A 21,860-nucleotide genomic window follows, 5' to 3' on the forward strand; every position below is an offset into this window, starting at 1 on the left:
CCAACAAGTCTCACTGCTGCCCATTTTCTGTCCCCTTGTTCCCTCGCTCCCTTTGTCCCTGTCTTCAGGTCTTGCTATCACAAGGCTGCAGAAATATGGCTCTGGCTCCTCTCCTTTTCTCTCTCTCTCTCTCTCTCTCTCTCTCTCTCTCTCTCTCTTTATTTCTCTCTTTTTATTTCTCTCCATCCACTTGCTCTCTGAAGCGTGGAGAACAGGGAGACAGAAAAAAAACCAAGGTGGCTCAAAGAGGGAGGTTATGAAAGATCAAGCGATTAGGTAGAGAGAGAGAGACTGAGTGACTGGACCAGAGCATCCACACACTGAAAAGGGGGGGAAGGAAGAATAAGGAAATAAAAGGAAGAAGAAGAGATGGATTGAGTGATGGGGCAGATAGAGAGAGAGATGGATAGACTGCCGTAGAGATCTCCACTGGGCTTGTTAGTTATTGATTTCATTTAATGATCCGCTGCCTGACTTTCTCCAGGGAGCACTTAACTCAACCACCGTCTGTCTCTCTCTCTCTTGCTCTCTCTCTCTCTCTCTCTCTGTTTTTCTCTTTATTGCCCTCTCTCATTCTCTGCCTCTTTCTCTCTATCTTTATTCTCTGTCAGTCTCTGTCTCTCTGTCTCGTTATCACTTTCTCTTTTTTATGTATTTTCCTCTATTTCTGTCTGTCTCTCTGTCTCTCTGTGTCTGTCTCTTTAATCTGTCTGTCTCTCACTTTTGATCTCTATCTGTTTGTTTCACCTTTGTCCTTTTTTTCTATTTTTTTCTATGGCGACACACACGCACACACACAGAGTACAGCAGCAAATAAAACAGTGGCTAACTGGATAAGTGGATGGAGAGATGGATGAACAGATGTGAGGGTTAATGAATAAAGGGGTTGAATGGCAGGTTAGATTCAATGATTGAATTAGATCAGTGGATAGTAGGATGAAAGAATGTTTGGATTGAGGGATATAAAGTTTGGATAGATTAATAAATGGAAAGAGTGATTACATAATGGAAGAATGGATGGTGGAGGTAAAGCAATAGAATGAAAGATGCTGGAATTAACTGATAAATGAATTGCGGGATGAGGGAATGAATGTTATCAGATGTGTGGATGGATGGATGAAAAAACTGAAGAGAGAAATTTTAGATGGGAATGGAATTTTATGGTGAGGTAAAGGAAATGATGTGAATGACTGGGACTGGAGTTAAAGGAACCCGGATGTTATGGGTGGGATTGGAACGGTAAGGAAGCTCATGGAATGGAATGGGCTGGTATTGAAGGGGATGGGAAGGATAGGGATGGAATGGTAGGGAAGGGGATGCAGGGACAGGAATGGAATGGAAGGGGATGTTAGGGATGTAATTGGATGTAATGGAAGGGTATTGTAGGGATGGAATGGGATGGAATTAAAGGGGATGGTAGGAATGGGAATAGGATGTAATGGAAAGGGGAGTGTAGGGATGCACTGGGATGTAATAAATGGGGAAGGTAGGAACTGGAATGGAATGGGATGGTAGGTACGGGAATGGGATGTAATGGAAAGGGGATTGTCAGGATGGAATGGTAGTGAAGGGAATTGTATAGGGAAGGGATGGAATTTGAATTGGGGATAGCAATGAGGTGGTAGAGAGAGAAAATGATAGGGACCATAATTATGGTATGGAAGGGAATAGTAGTGACAGGAATGGAAGGGCGTTATAAGGACATGAAGGGAATTGTAGATGTACAGACAGATCACTTAATAAATGAAGAGAGCGATAAATGGATAAAAGGTTGGATATGTGACACTATATAAACTCTTTAAAATCTGCTCTTTTCCCCTGTGCATTCATTTTGTGTATAACTAAGGCACACACACACACACACACACACACACACACACACACTATTTCTATCAAGAGCTCATTCTAACTTTGTGGAATCGATATTGAGTGAAATGCCAGGGGACAGACAAAACACTCAGTCACACACTCACCCCTGCTTTCTCTCTCTCTCTCTCTCTCTCACTTTCTTTCTCATTCTCTATCTCTCACCTGTCAGTGTTGTCTAATTCTGTATTTCTGTAATTCTGTACATGTAAAATACATTTTTAATAAGAGATATGTTTTGGTGTGTGTGTGTGTGTGTGTGTGTGTGTGTGTGTGTGTGTGTGTGTGTGTGTGTGTGTGTGTGTGTGTGTGTGTGTGTGTGTGTGTGTGTGTGTGTGTGTGTGTGTGTGTGTGTGTGTGTGTGTGTCCTGTGTGTCCTGTGTGTCCTGTGTGTCTGAACTGTAATTAATAGGCCTGTGATAAGTATTAAAACGACTCATCCTGAAAGGGGACGTGAGGGGAGAGATAATACTGATGAGGGAGGGGGTCAGAATTGTACCGCACACAGTAATGGAATTAAATATAATTGCAGATATTGTAATAGAAGGGAAGGGGATTGTATGGATGGAAATGGAATATGATTCTGTGGATTGGTACAGAATTGCTTTTCCTACAGTGTAAAGCAACGGACTGGGATGTAAAAGAATTAAGAGGAAAATTCTAGTGAACAGAAGATAGGACAGGAAATGGGAGATGCATTTCATGATTTTCAAGTAAAGATGTCCTTACTGAGTGGAAAAGAGGAATTGGAGCTCAGTATTTCTCGCTCTCTCACTCTTTCTCTGTTTTTATTTCAGAGCTCTGTTACAGAGGGACTACAGTTTCCTGCGGGACGTTAATCTGTGGCGTCCGTTTGTCACCATCGGTGTTTATTCATCCACTCTCTCAGCTGCCATGAGCAACCTGATTGGCGCCTCACGCATACTGTACGCGCTTGCCAAGGATGACTTGTTCGGTGGGTACAGTCACAATCTTGCTGATGTATAGACTATACAAATTAGACATATTACACATGACTAATGTGTACCAAGTATCTCTGTCGTACTAGCTTAGCGACTAGCAACGCATCCTATGTGACCTGGGAGATAACCTGAGGCCCAAGAGCGCCTCCTATCTGCTGCCTGTGCTAAAACTTTCAGTTATGCAGCTCAGCCACTGCATCACATTAGCTACCATGGAAACATGTTAACTCCTCCTCCTTTTATACAACACCCTTACATTTGTTTTATTAGCATGGCCTTATTTTATTCATTTGCTTCCTTTTCAATGTGAAAGTGAGTTTCATAAAATATTCAGTAAACTGGAGCATGTTAGAAAAACATTTTTTAAAACGTATAACGTTGACAGCAAATCGCAGTAACATATTAAAAAAACCTGACATTTTTAAGCCAATCGATCTTGTACATTAATTTTTTATAAACTAAAGGAGAGAAAGGCTAGATATAAATGATTTTACCACCTAATCAGATTTTGTGTCAATGCGACTGTACATGTTTTCATAAATGATTTGTTTTGATGTCTGATGTGTGCTTTGTGTCACAGCGATTTAGATTCAGGATTTAAGGTCTGAATAAATTCTTTATTCATTCTGTTCTTTTCTTCTTCGCCTCATCCCACAGGTAAAGTCCTGTCCCCTGCTGGACAAACCTCGGGCAGCGGGAATCCCTGGGTCTCGGTTCTCATCTCCTGGTTCCTTGTGCAGGTGAGGGAGAAAGAGGGAACAAGGGATGAATGAAATGAGCTGATGAAACGGAGAAATAAAGTGAATATAGATGGCGGTGGATCCACTAGAGTGGGTTCTTTATTCTTTTCTAATGGATGAGGCTCCATATCCATCACTCCTACCTTTTCCTACATCTTTCTTCTTATCTTTCTTCTTTTGCTCCTGATCAGTTTCTTACACAGATAATGGAGAAAAAAGCAAGATTGAAGGTGTGTGTGTGTGTAGACAGAAAGTGCGAACTGATGCTGAGATATTGTCCATGTTTGTCGGGCTATTTTTTTTTAAAAAAATGCTCGCTTGTTGTTTTTTTTTTCCTCCTTTGTTAAGAGATTTTGTGGATCCATCCGTCCACACTGACAGTGTAGAAGAAACGCCCACACGACCATTCCAGCCTTAATTAGTCATAAAATTTGATTTCCAGCTTTTCAAGATGATCATTATGGTCATGTATCTTGTGCAAATTTAAAGATCTGGACCAAGAGGTCAATTTGCATTAAGCGAGGACAGAACATTTTGTTTCCTTTGTACAGCCACAGGATAATAAAGTCTAAATGAATCAGTAAATGTAAATATTATTAGAGAATCATCCTGTTCATCTGTTCTTCCAGATATCAGAACTGCGACACTCTTGTCATGTTACTGCAAAAAGAAACACAAACTCCTCTGTTCTGAATATGTTGGAAATTACACAAATTTTATTGGGTTTATGCGGAATAGCTACTTTTGATTATCCCCCTGTAAGAGAAAGTCCCGTTGTGTTTCATTCCGTTCATTAGCACATTATCTGGTGCCGCCCACATCATCACCGGTTCCCTTTGTCTTGAGAGTAACATTGTTTCACTCTCACAACCTCATTGACGGTTTCATGGCTCTAAAAAAGTACCTTTTTTTTTTTGACGACTGTTCTAAACTTAGTAGATTTTAACCCCAGCCCGGTGCAGCTTTAGGAAAAATAATCTCCTTATCACAATTATCTCTGTTATATATTAGAGCTCTGTAATCGTCCATCATCCATCTTCTGCTCACTTCTCTCTAAAATCTTTCTCTTATTATCCCCCCCTTCAATCTGTGTCTCTCGGGAGGAGGAGTGTGTATTTAAAAGTCCTCTCTCTATCCAGAATAGTCCTGTGATTTTAAGAGATGCACTTCCATAATCCCTGAGGAGCACCATGACGTGACCTGGAACACCTCCGCACCTGACCCGTAGTTTTGCGTGAATGCTCCGTCACACCGTCTCATCTGCACTATTAACCTCCATTAGAAAGGACCCACACACACACAAATACACACACACACACACAGAGGGGCATGAGTTCATATAAAAAATAGCCCTCGAGTTTAACAAATAACTTGCAGATGAGTATCTGTCCTTGGAGAGAACAGCTGGTTCTGGTGCAGCACTTGTTCTACGGATCCTCCATGTATTTTCTGATACTTTATCACTTTGCCACTTTTTGGCTTGTGTTAGTCGTTCTATTCTGCAGCTACGTAGCATTAAAGATGCTAATGGAAAGATTATTGATACGTTCGTGTACAAAACAAAGGTCAAATCTGAATCTGGAACCCTCTGTACAACGAGCATAAATTTAAATTTTCTCAACAAATTTTCTTATCTTCAACTCTAAAGCCATTTTAGAACCTTAACTTTATCTCAAGAACCATCTCATAGACTAAGAACCCTTAATATGCACAAAACAAAAGTCCTCAGAACTCCATACGTGTGATTTGTCTGAGAGTGTAAGCTTTACTGGCCAGTCTGACCTTGCTTATGAGTCTTAAGGGTTCTTTGGTTGTCCCTCCAGAGGAACCTATAAGGATTGTATGTGGAACTATAGCAAAGAATATAGTTCATTTTAAGGAACTAGATCACTTGTAGCTAAGAATCCTTAACATGCAAAAAACCCAAGAAAACCCCTTTAATTTGGACTGTAAGATTTCAAGTACTTTCCTACTTTGTTCTACTAACTTAAGAATTAAAGGATCTACTTGAGAGAACCCTAAACAGATTGATAGGAAATACAGCCATTTTAGGAGGTTTAGGACCATTAATATGCAAAGAACCTTTTAGAGAACTTTTTTTCTTTCTTTCTTTCTTTCTTTCTTTTTCAAAGAACGATTTCAACACAAAAAAAGAAACACATGGAGAACTTTTGAAGAGCTGCTTCTGTACTAATCCAAGATCACCGGTGAATCTTAAGTCATGTGTTGACTTTGATTAAGGCTTTATCAGTCATCCATAAGGGTTCCACTTAGAACCTTATAACAGACATCAGTGATTAGAACCATTTTAGGGAAAACTCTGGAGGGACACTTTGTGGGAAGGACTCTTGTTTATCTCAACACCTCTTATTTGTCATCACCACCTCCTGTTTATCTTCTCATCTCATTCTTTTTATCACTTTATTACCTTCTCCTCCTGTATATCTTCACATCACCTCCTTCTGATGGTCTCCTCATCACCTCCTCCACATGATCTCCACATGCTCTCCTCGTCCTCTCTACACTCCTGCTGCGAGTGATGACAGTGTGAGAATATTATTACATTTAAGCCGATGCCTGGATGAAAATAAGAACTCGTTCAGCTTGTTAAACCGCGCGAATGCTCGGTTGAGAAAACGAAGAAACTTCAGTGTGAGGTGAGAGATTTAAATAACCGCCACACTCCGGCTTTAAGTCAGCAGTGATGAATGGGAGATGATTCAGCACTTCTGACTTCATTTATTCCCTCTGTGTATGAGATGTCCTTTTAGTGCTACAGGACAGGAGACTCTAATTTACACACACACATAGAGACACACAAGGTTTTTTGTGATTTTTCAGTAACATGACCAGCTGTATTCTTTTCTTTTATTAACCTGAAGAGAGAGAATACAGTGAAGCAGGTGAGGTAACGACGGTTTATCGCTGCTATAACGTAAGTGACAACAGGAACCTGAGTAGAAAATGCAACTTATATACTGATAAACATGTGTGTAAATAAATCAGAATAGTAATTATTGGTAGATTGGCACATTGCTGTGGTGTAAGAGGAATAAAACACTCGGGGACATGCTGTTTATAAATAATCAGCTTGGGGGTCATAAAGCTGAAGCATCGTAAAGATCTGTTTGAAGTGTTCGTTTAATTTTCTTAATTGATTCATTTTTTTTTTCTCAACTCCAGTGTCTCCAGGTTCATTAGGAATGCAAAGGTGTGTGTGAGAGTGAAATAGAGAGTAAATCCAGAAATAAAGTGGGATTTAAGGCTGTGTGTGTGTATTGTAGGTCACTTTGAGCTTTCAGCACTACTCTCTTTAATGAATGACTTGTATTCACGTGTGTGTGTGTGTGTGTGTGTGTGTGTGTGTATGTAGCTGGTGTTGTTCTCAGGGAAGCTGAACACCATAGCGAGTGTTGTTACCATCTTATTCCTGTTGGTCTACGCCGCAGTGGACCTGGCCTGCCTCGCCCTGGAGTGGGCCTCTGCCCCTAACTTCAGGTAAGCCTAATCCTTTAGACCTTCCACACAGCTCCAGATGTCTCCTGGAGAAATTGTGTTATGTAGCCTTATGTCTGATTAATGAGATTATCGGTAAACAGATGAAATGAAGATCAGTGTTAGAAACCTGTTTGTTTTCTCTGAAGCTTTGAAGACAAAAATCAAGAGAATTTAGGCTGTGATGATGAGACATCTCTTTGTGTACATTGGACATCTCTAACATAGACACGCTGTTAGATGAATGAGCATTAAACTTTAGATGTCATCTGCATTTCATCAATTTGCTCTATTTGTCCACTTTGTTTTTCTCACTTGCCTTCCCTTATTCTGATGTGATCAGTCTGCTTCGAGTCTTATGAACCCAGACCTGACGTCAGAAGGGCTGGACTCCAAGGCAGCTTTTATTGGCCAAGGATCAGTCAAGATGTGGTCTGACTGGCATGTAGAGCAGGCAATCACAATTGGTTTTGTTCAGCGTCATGTTTAGGGAAAAAAAAAATGCAAATGAATGAGGCTATACCGTGAACATCACATCCTTTGTAAAATCCACCGTTCTACTGATCCTCATAAGTTCTTATAGTCAGCTGTAAACATGCCATCTTGCTTCTTCCATGAGGGAAGTAGATCTTCATGGCGTCTTTGTTTCCAGACGGACCATTAAAAAACGTGACACACTTGTCACTGAAATCTTGTAGAATGCAACGAATCAGTTGACTACTTCGAAACTCCTGAAGTGTTTCTAGATTTGTTTGAGGATAAGAGCAGAAGGATTTTGACTAACATTAAACTCCTACAACATGACTTGAAGTACAGGCTTTAACACAATATGGTGTGACTGTTTATCTGTGAATGATGATGAGGAATGATGAAGAACTATTTTAATCCCCTGTCACCACTGAGAACTTTTAACCAAAATTGTCAGCTCTTTAAGTGTCTGTGGTGCAGCTGAAATTCTGTCATCATGTGGTTTAAGACTGTTATGATCGCTTGTGATCAGACAGGCAGGTGTCCACTAGAGGGCATGTCAAAGCCAAACACATCCTTGTCTATCAGGTTTCCATGGAGAACTGAAAAAGGGAAACTGGAAACTGGGAAATGTTTAGCGAGTTTCTTTTTGCCAGACACTTATTTTACCTGGAGCACCTGGAGGGATGTGAACACACAGATGTGTCTTTAGTTTATCTTTAAAACCATCCACCGTCATTGTGATTGTTGTCATGAACTGATAACATCTGATACCACTGATCCACATTAGAAGGTCAAGCTGACCATGGACATGTGAAGCAGGAGTGAGTGAGTGGGTGATACCACAAGAAATTATAATGTTTTTGGTTAGTGTTGATACTCAGCGTTACGATAAGGATGTGCATGATTACGGACGATCCTCTGACCCAGACATGAGTGCAAACAAAATGACGAGGTTTGTTTGTTTACTACAAAATGTGCATAAACAGTGAAAGGTTGCATGTGAGTACTTTCTGATCTTTCACTCTAGGAGCCTGCGATTGGACGTATTGTGTAGACGGTGCTTTTTCTGAGTCATTTTCTTAAGCTGCCTGGTGCTGTGAGTCAGGGCGTGGTGTTGTCGTGTTACTGTTGTTGTTATTAGTTGTTGTGTTGTTTTGTCTACAGAGGCGAGATGAATTAAAAGCCATTTAGCACTGTGGACCCTGGAGACGCAGACTGTGATTAACATAGCTAATTTAGCAGAAACCAACCTAAAAGTGGCATCAACACACCGGCTGTAGATAATAATGGAGTGTGTGTGTGTGTGTGTGTGTGTGGTGAACTGGGAATCGGCCAGCAGAGAGGGCGGTCTATGAACATGTCTGGATTGAAGGAAGGTTTTGAAAAGAGGTGGATTATGGTGTGTGTGTGTGTGTGTATGTGTGTGTGTGTGTGTGTGTCCTTTTTTTTTTTTTTTCTTGGCTGCTGTTTTATCAGCGAATGCCTTCAGTTTTCCACAGTCCTTTGGGCATGTGTTGGCTGGGCTTTGTTGGGTCTGAAGGGAAATTTGGTTTTGAACGGTTTTGGATGTGTGTGTGTCTGTGTGTGGACTCCAGTTTCTATGTAGTTGATTTATGTGAAATTTCCTCTATTTCCAAACAGTTCTTTTAAAGCGACGCCCCAAAATGCAGACCTGGAACAAAACCCCGAACACAGACACTAAGCACACCCCAAAACACATCTCTAAGTCAAACCTCCCGAAAAACGTATGTTATGCCTATTATTAATGAGATACAGCAAAATTAATGACAGTAATATGGTAGGGTAGAGGAAGAGTAATGGCAGAGTAGAGTGAGAGTAATTAGAGTAATAACTGGGTAGAGTAAGAGTAATGACAGCATTATGATGGGTTAGAGTAAAAGTAATGACAGTAGGGTAAAAGTAATAATAGTAATGACAGTAAAGAGTAATGACAGGGTAGAGCAAGAGTAATGGCAGAATAATTACAGGGTAATGCAATGACAGTAATGATGTAGAGTAAGAGTAATGACAGAATAATGATATAATAAAGAGAGTAATGACAGTAATGAGGTAGAGTAAGAGTAATGGCAGAATAATGATATAATAAAGAGAGTAATGACAGAGTAATGACAGATATAATAAAGAAAGAGTAATGACAGTAATGAGGTAGAGTAAGAGTAATGGCAGAATAATGACAGTAATGATGTAGAGTAAGAGTAATGACAGAATAATGATATAATAAAGAGAGTAATGACAGAGTAATGACAGAATAATGATATAATAAAGAGAGTAATGACAGAGTAATGACAGTAATGAGGTAGAGTAAGAGTAATGACATATATAATAAAGAAAGAGTAATGACAGTAATGAGGTAGAGTAAGAGTAATGACAGATATAATAAAGAAAGAGTAATGACAGAGTAATGACAGTAATGAGGTAGAGTAAGAGTAATGACAGATATAATAATGACAGAGTAATGACAGTAATGAGGTAGAGTAAGAGTAATGACACAGTAGAGTAAATGTAATGACAGAATAATGACAGGATAGAGTAAGAGTAATTACAGTGTAATAACAATAGTAAAGTAAAGGTAGAGTAAACAATGTCAGAATTGATAGGATAGGGAAAGAGTAATGACAGTAATGATGTAGAGTAAGAATAATGACAGATATAATAAAGAGTAATGACAGTAATGATGTAGAGTAAGAATAATGGCAGACTAATGAAATGATTAAGAGTAATAACAGAATAATGACAGTAGAGTAAAAGTAATGATAGGATCAAGTAACGGTAATGACAGGGTAATGACAGGCTTTAGTAAGAGTAATGACAGGGTAATGACAGGTTAGAGTAAGAGTAATGACAGGTTAGAGTAAGAGTAATGACAGAATAATGACAGGGAAATGACAGGTTAGAGTAAGAGTAATGACAGGGTAATGACAGGGTAATGACAGGTTAGAGTAAGAGTAATGACAGAATAATGACAGGGAAATGACAGGTTAGAGTAAGAGTAATGACAGGGTAATGACAGGGTAATGACAGGTTAGAGTAAGAGTAATGACAGAATAATGACAGGGAAATGACAGGTTAGAGTAAGAGTAATGACAGAATAATGACAGGGAAATGACAGGTTAGAGTAAGAGTAATGACAGGGTAATGACAGGTTAGAGTAAGAGTAATGACAGGGTAATGACAGGTTAGAGTAAGAGTAATGACAGGGTAATGACAGGTTAGAGTAAGAGTAATGACAGGGTAATGACAGGTTAGAGTAAGAGTAATGACAGAATAATGACAGGTTAGTGTAAGAGTAATGACAGGGTAATGACAGGTTAGAGTAAGAGTAATGACAGGGTAATGACAGGTAAGAGTAATGACAGAATAATGACAGGTTAGTGTAAGAGTAATGACAGGGTAATGACAGGTTAGAGTAAGAGTAATGACAGGGTAATGACAGGTTAGAGTAAGAGTAATGACAGGGTAATGACAGGTAAGAGTAATGACAGAATAATGACAGGTTAGAGTAAGAGTAATGACAGGGTAATGACAGGTAAGAGTAATGACAGAATAATGACAGGTTAGTGTAAGAGTAATGACAGGGTAATGACAGGTTAGAGTAAGAGTAATGACAGGGTAATGACAGGTTAGAGTAAGAGTAATGACAGGGTAATGACAGGTTAGAGTAAGAGTAATGACAGGGTAATGACAGGTTAGAGTAAGAGTAATGACAGAATAATGACAGGTTAGTGTAAGAGTAATGACAGGGTAATGACAGGTTAGAGTAAGAGTAATGACAGGTTAGTGTAAGAGTAATGACAGGGTAATGACAGGTTAGAGTAAGAGTAATGACAGGTTAGTGTAAGAGTAATGACAGGGTAATGACAGGTTAGAGTAAGAGTAATGACAGGGTAATGACAGGTTAGAGTAAGAGTAATGACAGAAATGAGAGGGTAGAGTAAGAGTAATGGCACAGTAAAGTAAAAGTAATGACAAAATAATGACAGTAGAGTAACAGTAATGACAGAATAGCGTAAGAATAATGAAATAGTGTGAGATTAGTGAAAGAATAATAAGAGTAGAGTAACAGTAATGACAGGGTAGAGTAAGAGTAAGGAAAGAATAATGAGAGTAGAGAAAGAGTAACGACAGTAATGATTACAGTAAGAGAAGTGGCACAGACTCTGGGTTGGAGTAACAATAAGCCATGTACTCTTTTCAGTATCAGTGCCCGTATAAGTACTGATTCATATCCAGGTTTTCTCTTTCTCTCTTTTTTTTTCTCGTGCTTCAGAATACTTAACTGAAAGGGGCGGGGCAAATGAAAGATCACATTTTATATCTTTAATACTTTGTGTGAGTGTGTGAGAGAGGACATGTGGTGGGGGAAGGTGTGTGTGTGTGAGAGAGAGAGAGAGAGGGAGGACGTGTGGTGGGTGAAGGTGAGAGAGAGAGAGAGAACGTGTGGTTGGTGAAGGTGTGTGAGAGAGAGAGAGAGAGGACGTGTGGTGGGTGAAGGTGTGTGTGTGGTGGGTGAAGGTGTGTGTGGTGGGTGAAGGTGTGTGTGGTGGGTGAAGGTGTGTGTGGTGGGTGAGAGAGAGAGAGGACGTGTTATGGGTGAAGGTGTGTGTGTGAGAGAGAGAGTGAGAGAGAGAGGACGTGTGGTTGGTGAAGGTGTGTGAGTGAGAGAGAGGATGTGTGGTGGGTGAAGGTGTGTGTGGTGGGTGAGAGAGAGAGGGAGGACGTGTTGTGGGTGAAGGTGTGTGTGTGTTGTGGGTGAAGGTGTGTGTGGTCTGTAAGTACGGCTGTGTTAATTGGCTGATTGAACCAGTGAAAGTGATTAAATTGATTAATTGCTTCTCGACACAAACTCTAGTCCACAATTACACGCTGTCTGTAACACTTAAATAAGCTATGAAAGTAAGTGTGTGTGTGTGTGTGTGTGTGTGTGTGTGTGTGTGTGTGTGTGTGTGTGTGTGTGTTGGAGGTTACCGAAACTTTGGTTTTGCTTACATCAGCAGGGTGACATCACTCAAAACAGCAGGGAGGGGAGGGGAGGGGCCTGGTGGCCTGGTGGCTTTTAAAATAATTACTCAGTACAGAAGGAATGGACGAGAGAGAGAGAGAGAGAGAGAGAGAGAGAGAGAGATCCAAATTATAAAAACGACAGATTGCCTGATTGTATATGAAATTATAAAGCTGGGATTCTATTATTTGTCACTTTACACATTAAATGCAGCCACATTTCCTTTTAATATTTATTCACTTCTGTTCTAAAATGATTTTAAAACCAGTTTCACCAACAGAGATGTCAAAGTCAATGACTTTTTTATTTTACCCTCATCAGCCTGTTTCTATCTGTCTGGGTCCTTAGATGCAGTATATCTGTAGACTGAAATCTCTCTCTCTCACACACACACACACACACACACACACACTTACACTTTAAATTATATGCTGAATGTAAATGGGTTTAGGGTCAAAACTGTTCAGTCATAAACAAAAACAAATAAGCAAAGCTTTGTGTGTGTGTGTGTGTGTGTGTGTATACACAATGTGCCCAGATGTTCCTGGCTGAAAACAACACACTCACACGTGTGTGTAATTAATATACATATAATCACTTTATCTGATTTTAAACCCTGTGTTAGTAAAAGGGTGAGAAGAGTTTGTGTGTGTGTGTGTGTGTGTGTGTGTGTGTGTGTCTTTGTGTGTGTTGTTTATGTTCCTGTTTGTGTGCAGATCTGCATTAGGGCTCTTACGGTCGCTGCTCTAATCGACAGTAATTAGCCAACGTGCTGAGCGCATTAAATGCTTTTAAATCTGCTGAAAGTCTCCAGCTTGGTTTTTAGTGTAACAACCAAATTATATTACACTCAGTATAAACACACATACACACAACAAAGGAACACACACATTACACTACAGAGAGTCTGGTGAGGGAATGAGCGTTTGTAGCTGCTATAATGTCAGTAACTGACATTCTCATTAAGTGTAGCTCTAAATTGTTTGTTATATTTAATGCTCATAAAACTAGTTAACTCTGTCTATCTTCATCTCCAGGCCCACATTCCGTTACTTTACGTGGCACACGTGTGTGTTGGGGATCATTGGCTGTGGAGTGATGATGTTTCTAATTAACGCCATCTACGCCTCAGCCAGCATCGCCTTCATGTTGCTCCTGCTGCTGCTCATCCACTATCTGAGTCCGACTAGCAGCTGGGGCTACATTAGCCAGGCACTGATCTTCCACCAGGTACATACACACACACACACACACACACACGCACACACACATCCTCAGGAGAGGACTGTCACCTGGGGAACAGTTGCCAAGCGGCCAAGTGCCAGACATTGGTATGAGCATCTGTGTGCTCCAGAAGAGTTATTACAGCCACTTAACTTATTACACACACACACACACACACATATATACTTGGACACGTGGTTTGTGCTCAGTCACACTACAGCAGGAAAGCAACAGTGAGGCAGACTGGAAAAAGCAGCAAACAAACTCAGACTTAAATTAGTTTAAGTATCAAGTATTTTATTTTGCTTTTGCTTTAATGGACTGTTCACTGTCCGTTCCCTCTCAGCTAGTTTCTAGTCAGATCACATGAACAGGACAGAACAACCTTCTAGACGCTGCTGTACACATCGCATCATCCATCTATCAGCCATTACACTCTTTAAGTGCAGTTTGTCATTAAATAATGCAATGTGATGCACAGGATTATTAATTTACACATTTATGGCACTGATTTATTTATTTTCAACGTTAGAAGCATATTCTAAAAAAGCACTGAAGCTGAAAGTATAAGGAGAGTGTGTGTGTGTGTGTGTGTGTGTGTGGGGGGGGCGTGACACATATAATCAAACACTAGTTGAATGACGGTTGACTAGTAAAACTGCATTCATGGAACCCTCAATACACACATTCAGTTTCTGCATCTCACTCTCTCTCTCAGGTGCGTAAATACTTGTTAATGTTGGATGTGCGTAAGGATCATGTGAAGTTCTGGAGGCCTCAGGTGCTGCTGATGGTGGCCAACCCTCGCTCGAACATCGGCCTCATCACCTTCATTAACGACATCAAGAAGAGCGGCCTGTATGTCCTCGGACACGTCCAGATCGGAGACCTGGGTAAGAGTCCTTTTTGTTGCAAGTCGTACACAGATACAAAGTCCAATCAGAACTCAACAGCACCAGACGTGATGACACTGAGTGATTGTGGTATTAGCTTTTCTTTTTAATTAATGAATTATTCAATTATTTAAATGTGGATCAGAACCTGTGTTGTTACTGCAGGCTCGTTACTGCTTCACTGTCAGTTTGGTTTTGGTTGCTTTTGGCTCTTGCTACTTTTCTTTCAGCTTGTTATAATACCATGATAATACCAAAGAGATTTACTTCAAAAATACATTGTAAATAAGTTAGAAAATTTACAGATTCTGTTTGTACAACGTTAAAAGAGACTTGTGTCGATTAACAATCATATTTTTAGACAAGGATTCCATACTTTACATACGCTAGTCATCGTACTGTTTCATAGCAACAGGTTGCATTTACTTTCAATGAGCTTTTGGAAATGTTCATGAAAGTCCTGAAGTCTGTGTGTTCCTTGCTCTGTAGCCGTCCTTCCCTCCGACCCTCTGCAGTGTCAGTACGACTCGTGGCTCGCCCTGGTGGATCACCTGAACATTAAAGCCTTCGTTAACCTGACATTAGCTGACTCTGTACGATGCGGAGTGCAGCACCTGCTCTTCATCTCTGGACTTGGTTAGTACACACACACACACACACACACACACACACACACACAGTTGGGCTTTAAAAAAGGATCTGGTGCTAAAAACATGGTAAAGGTATAAACAGTATCGCAGGATGTAGAATATGGCAAAGGTGCCAGTATTTATGCTTTACCTCTAGAAATCCATTAACTAACAGGATAGAACTGCTGTGTAAAACATGCAGTCCTTTATATAGCTGTATTTTCACATCAGATTACAGTGCTAGGTTTTGCTTGTCATGTTAGAGAGAAACCACAGTGTGTAAACTCCTCTGTCCTGAAGATAAAACTAGGAAAACTTAGTTACACCTTTATATCTGACTGCGACACCTCCCGTCCAATCAGAATCCAGAATAACTTTCTTTGTTGGTTCGTTTCTCTCAGGCGGTATGAGACCAAACACATTGGTTCTGGGTTTCTATGATGACATTCCTCCTCAGGACCAGCTCCAAGATCGCTCGTTCCACTCCAGCAGATCCATGGAAAGCCCCATTTTTTCGGAAGACCCAGAAGATCCACTTTTTCATTTCCCTCCTCTGCGAGGCAGCATAGACGGAGCCTGGCAGGGGAAAGCGATCGACCCTCAGGAGTACGTCAGCGTGATTGCGGACGCTGTGAAAATGCTGAAGAACGTGGCTTTGGCAAGGTACTTCTGCCAGTTTGACCACACCCAAACCCGTCAGACCGGCGTCTTCGTGGACGTTTGGCCCGTGAACCTGCTCCGACCCGACAGCTGCTCTTACGTCGACACGTGCTCGCTGTTCCTTCTCCAGTTGGCCTGCATCCTCAATATGACCAGGGCATGGCGCAAGGCCAGGCTCCGCCTCTTCCTGTGCGTGGAGACAGGGCGGAGTCTGAAGGAGGCGGAGCGTAAGCTGGGGCAGCTGCTGAAGGAGCTCCGGATGAAGGCGGCCATCTACACGGTGCCGTGGGACGCTCAGGTGGCGCTGCACTGGCAGAGACAAAGCAGCTCGAGGAAAAGAAAGAAGAACGGAGAAGAGACAGAGGAAGATTTGGATCTATTAGAGGAGGAGGACTCCGAGGAGGAGGAGGAGTACGCTAACGGTTACCACAGCAACACTTCACGTCTGACTGACGACTACTTACTCGCTGTTAATAGGCTGATCAGTGACCAGCCCTGCCCGCCCCCTGCTGTGCGCTTCCTGTATTTGCCCCGCCCACCTGCTGACACACGCCGCTACTCCGATTACCTGCATCAGCTGGAGCTGTTGAGCCGTGACCTTGGGCCCACTCTACTTATCCACGGGGTCACACCTGTCATCACCACTGACCTATGACCTTTACCAGGTACCAACCTGCGGAATACTACGCTTTAGTTTCGCTAGAAAAAAAGCTCCGCCCCTTCTCATTTTTACATTTATTTTTCCTTTTGACTTTCTTTTTCTTTGCTTTTCTACTCTCGTCTTGATTATTCCTCACTCAGTGATGGTGAGACACAAACTCATGTCTGGTCCTCGGAGTTTGTTGTAAAAACTTCCTGGATTGTAATAAGATGTAAACAAGAATATTATAACTATAAATTACTATAAAGCCACAATTTATTCTTTCAGTCAACTGGTTTTACAGGTTTAACTTAATTAAAGACATCGTGTCAGTTTAAACTCACATTCATATCTTGTTTATAAACATTCCTTTTTTTAATCATTTTTACTGAGTTAATAGTGCAGGGTTTTATTCAGTAATACATACACACACACACACACACACACACAGTGTTGAATGATCAGGACTGTCTTCAACAATCATAGTTTATAATCAACTTTAAAAGAGAAGTACAATGATTATTTATTTCTGTATAGTACAGCTGCAGGTAAAACACACCGTTCAGTAGAGTGTGTGAGAGAGAGAGTGTGTGTGTGTGTGTGTGTGTGTGTGCATGAGTATGTACAGTATGTGTGTGTGCGCAGGAGAGAGTGTGTGCGCACAAGGGTGTGTGAGTGTGTGTGTGTGTGTGACCATTACATTTTCTCCAGTTAAATCAGAGCTTTAGGTTCCAGTTTCTGTTCTTAAACTATTATAGTTGTTTGTGACTTAGATAAAAGATCATTTATAAACTAACAGAAAGTCAAACAGCTGCAATAACACAGTGCTTCTGATTCACTGATGATCTAATGATAGAATCAGTAACTGTCTACGTCCCCACTGCATTATACAGCTCTTTACATCTTTATTTCTAATTCTAAAAATCTAAATAAAAAGAAAAGAATTTGATAAAAATCTAATAAAATGCACAGCAAGAAAACCTGAGTGATTTCTACTTAAATGAAATTACAGAGCTTTGGTTAAGTACTGACACACACTCTGTTTAAAATAGAATTAAAGGTAGAATTTCTTTAAAAAGAAAACATTTTTAATTTCGTCGCTCTCGGGCGGAATCCTCGTATCTCCAAAACCGTTATTTTTCAGGAAATTAAAAAAACGCCGTACCTTATCTGCAGTACACAGGGTTTAGTCCACGTTGCAGTGGATTGTCTTGCGCTAAATTCCTGTCCTCAGACGAGCACCAGAACTAGCGGGGGTCAAGATTATTTTATTTTTTTTAAGCCCAGTGTTTTGAAGACATTTACCTCAGAAGACGTGTTGATTCGTTGCAATTCTTCTTGAGGAGAAATATGCCACGAAGCTCTCCTGCGGAGTGAGGAAGAGGTGGACAGTTGAAGTGTCCAATGGAGTTATGAGATTTGCGCTCAAGCTATTTTCAAGACTTTAGATTGGTTAATAACTTGTAAAAATAACAGACCCACGTGGGGACTGACCAATAGCATCGATATGTGAAAAAATATGAAATTGACCAAATTTGGACATACGAGGTTTCCGCCCGACAGCGACTATTTATCAGTGAATGCATCCAGAACTGACAGAGACTAAAAACGACAGTTTCACATCAATTTGTTTTTGTTTTTTAAACCAAATTCACTAGAATTAATAAAAATGTTAGTTAATATATTAATAATAAAATCAATGGCTTTCTAAATATAATATAATCTGCTCTAAGCAGTGTACAAAATAATAATAAAATGAATTTCTCTCACAATTTTAGAATTGCGTTATGGAATAATAGAATTTATTAATTAAATTGGTTATTAGCTAGTAAATGAGTAATTACACTAATGAATTGAATTTCTAACTGAGGAATAAGTTACTGTGCTCATGCTGGTGACTGTATGACTCTGGACCGTCGTTCTTTTAAAGACTGGCACACGTTCTCATTTCCAGAGCACTTATCAGACACTTTCTGTTGTTTTTATTTTAATGAAAATTACAGCCAGTGTTCAGTCGCTCGTGTCGCTTGGCGGCTCTGAAAGCACGAGCTGAAACTCCGAAATGTTCATTTTGTGCTTCACAGACTCGGAACAACGCAGCGACACTTTCTACACATTTCTCCTGTTTAAAGTTTCACGCAGACAGAGGAGGATAAAGTAACAGGAAACTACGCATCTCTTTGTACTGCTGCATGACGGCTGAGTGATTTTTATCAAATCCGAAGCAGGGCTTGTGATGAATCTGTGAAATGTAATAACAGAACAAATCTGATGGTGTGAACGAGTCTCCATGGCGATGTTTAAATCATTTCAACGGTACGTTTTGTTTTTATAGTGTTTGTTAAAGAAGATTACAAAAAAAAACAAAAAAAAAAAAAACGCTTGGCGGAGGTAACGAGTAATTTGACACTTTTGATTTGATTGATTTTGAAGGTGAGAGTTTAGTTGAACAGAACCACAGTCTCCACCTCATGTGTGTGTGTTTTGGGGTAAACTTTCTCTCACGGTGCCTTGAAATGAAACATTACATTAAACTTCACTTCACTGATGTCATTTACTGAATTAATGCATATTTAAAACTCTAAAACTCCCAAGTGAATAAAGTGATGTAACGAATTTAACACCAGGACTTTAACATGTCTCTTAAACACTCCTTCTGTTTGTCTTTCTTTTTTCTTTATTCCTTGTATTTATTTATTTATTTATTAATTATTCGTCTTTCCTTTATTCTTTGTTTCATTTTTCTACTTTTTTCCCCTCTTTCTTTTTTCCCTACTTTGTGCTCACTTGCATGTTCTTACTTTCCTTCCTTCCTTACACCCTCCCTCCCTTTCTTTCTTTCTTTCTTTCTTTCTTTCTTTTTCTTTCTGTTTTTCTTTCTTTCTTTCCTTCTCCCCCCTCCCTCTCTTTCTTTCCTCCCTCCCTTTCTCTTTCTTTCTTTCTTTCTTTCTTTCTTTCTTTCTTTCTTTCTTTCTTTCCTTCTCCCCCCTCCCTCCCTCCCTCCCTCTCTCTCTCTCTCTCTCTCTCTCTCTCTCTCTCTCTCTTTCTTTCTTTCTTTCTTTCTTTCTTTCTTTCTTTCTTTCTTTCTGAAGTGCACCTGTGTTAAAGTTTATTCAGTCCCTTACTAATAATAATTTGCTATAATTAGCATTAATGTTACTGCTAATCATTTCCTGAACTCTGGCCTTCAGGTCTAAATATTACACCCTGATTTTCAGCCTCAGTTCTGAATGTTGTTGAGTGTGAGATGTGTTTTATCTACAATAATACAGTAATAATAACTTTTCTGTATGGTTATTTCTTAAATATAATGAATGTACACAAACAATGAATGAATCTTTCGATTTATTTTATTTTTTTAGTTGAAGATCTTTTCAGATGCACTGTACTCTGATTCTGAATAAAATTAAAGAGTGTTTTGTTTACCTTCAGTGTTGTCCAGTTTTTTTGTCCAGTATAGTGATTTGACAGGGTGGGGGATTTGGAGTTAGAGGGGTTGGCAGGAGGGTTTGGGGAAAGGGGCAGGCAAATTGGGGAGGGGAGGGTTGGCATACGGGGGTTGGATAAGGGGCCTGATGTTTGGGGTAAATGGGGCAGAGTGTTTGGGTTAAGGGGGTTGGGGATTTGGGGTAAGGGGCTGGGTGTTTTGGGTAATGGGCAATGTGTGTGGAATAAGGCGCAATTTGTTTGGGGTAAGGAGCAGGGTGTTTGGAGTCAAAAAATCAGGGGTTAGGGGTAAAGGTCTGGGGTCCAGTGGAGAGTTCAAGGCACAAACACTTCCTGGTTCTTCATAGTTACTGCTCCTGTGTTTCCTCTTCCTTCACTAGGCTCACAGTTACAGAGTATACAAGATGTATACAAGACATGTTAGACAAGACATGTTAGCCATTAATATACAATTCTCACTGTACACTTCATCACACCCACAACAAAGAAGGCAAGAAAATAATAGCAATTTTATGTACAACTCACACCAACACCTTACATGAATAGAGGAATAATAGAGGAAGCTGAGTCACTGTCTCGCTGTACTGATGATTAAACAGCGCTGTCGAAAACACCTCAGAGCTCTGAATGAAAGGATGTTTGTTTGGAATGGAAACATCTGGAATGAAAGAAGTGAAGACGTGACGTCTCTTATTGAGCACTGGGCTCGAGTGAAGAAATGCAGATTGTCTTAGCACTTATAATTACAAACCAGTCACTCAGTCTCTGTCTGAGTGGCTAACAGCGTGAATAATAAAATAATAGACCCCTGAACCACAGGGCCATCTCCGAAGCCACAGTGTGTGTGTGTGTGTTTGTGTGAGTGATAAGGATGCTGAAGTCAACATGATTACCATCGTTATCGCCATGGTGATATGAGATGCCATAAGCAACCCCGCTCAGTGAAGCACACGACACACACACACAGACTGTCCTCTCTCAAGTCCACTGTGAAATTGACAGAACTCTTGCTGACAATTTATGTTTTTGCATCTTAGAACTGCTATGTGTGTGTGTGTGTGTGTGTGTGTGTGTGTGTGTGTGTGTATACAAGTGTATATATGTGTTTGTTTCGGTTTGAAGCCACAGGCAAATATGACATTTGTTCCAGTCATGCATCAGATGGGAAATTGGAGTTCATGGTGTGCGTGTGTGTATGTGTGTGTGTTCAAGTGTGTGTGAGAGAGAGAGTGTGTGGTTGTCATAAAGTTCATAAACTAGTTCAATGTGGACATATTTTTATTACACACACAGTTACCAATTGTGTAACTTCTATACTGTGAGTTATTACTGTGTGTGTGTTTGTGCGTGTGTGTGTGGTTGTAGTTGTCTACAGATGGCTCTTTAGAACTTTCTGGAACAACTGATTCACCCGGGCACGCTGCAGCTACGCGCAGGGCAGCTGGCAGTAACGTGCTCCAACGTAGTGGGGCAAAACCCTGGTCAACACTGGTGTCTGCACGGAGGCAACCTCCAGGGCACCAAATGGCACTCCAGCTGGATATGGTGTAAGATGGCTCTCCAGGGCAGGAGACTCCACCCCCAGGACCCCGTGGTTACCCTGACATCATGGTCCTTGGAACGCATTCTTAGAAAATGTTTTTAAAGGAGAATCCTGAGCATCTTACGTTCATCTTCAGAGCCTTTCAGATAGAGAACCAAAGTTGTGTTCTTCCAGAAAGACATCTTATAGAACTCTTAAAGGATCGCATGAACACTTCAGTTGTGTTAAAGTCTTTCACTTCGGTCTTACTTTCTTTGTGTTTATTAACAT

At 40.5% G+C, this 21,860-nt stretch overlaps 1 protein-coding gene across 3 annotated transcripts in view; it reads left to right on the forward strand.

The window, feature by feature from the left end:
* The window catches only part of zgc:153039 (uncharacterized protein LOC767698 homolog), a 34,087-nt gene extending 14,062 nt beyond the window's left edge, over positions 1-20,025 (forward strand). For 2 of the 3 annotated variants that reach the window (XM_060887973.1, XM_060887975.1), the window contains 7 exons: positions 2,664-2,821; positions 3,486-3,568; positions 6,942-7,066; positions 13,592-13,784; positions 14,497-14,671; positions 15,161-15,307; positions 15,702-20,025. In XM_060887973.1, the coding sequence (XP_060743956.1) occupies positions 2,664-2,821; positions 3,486-3,568; positions 6,942-7,066; positions 13,592-13,784; positions 14,497-14,671; positions 15,161-15,307; positions 15,702-16,615 (1,795 nt within the window). In that variant the 3' untranslated portion in view covers positions 16,616-20,025. The remainder of the gene's footprint in view (positions 1-2,663; positions 2,822-3,485; positions 3,569-6,941; positions 7,067-13,591; positions 13,785-14,496; positions 14,672-15,160; positions 15,308-15,701) is intronic. The other variant, XM_060887974.1, reaches the window with a different exon arrangement.
* Positions 20,026-21,860: the final 1,835 nt, after the last annotated feature.

Source organism: Tachysurus vachellii, chromosome 15 (assembly GCF_030014155.1).
Source record: "Tachysurus vachellii isolate PV-2020 chromosome 15, HZAU_Pvac_v1, whole genome shotgun sequence".
Lineage (NCBI taxonomy): Eukaryota > Metazoa > Chordata > Actinopteri > Siluriformes > Bagridae > Tachysurus > Tachysurus vachellii.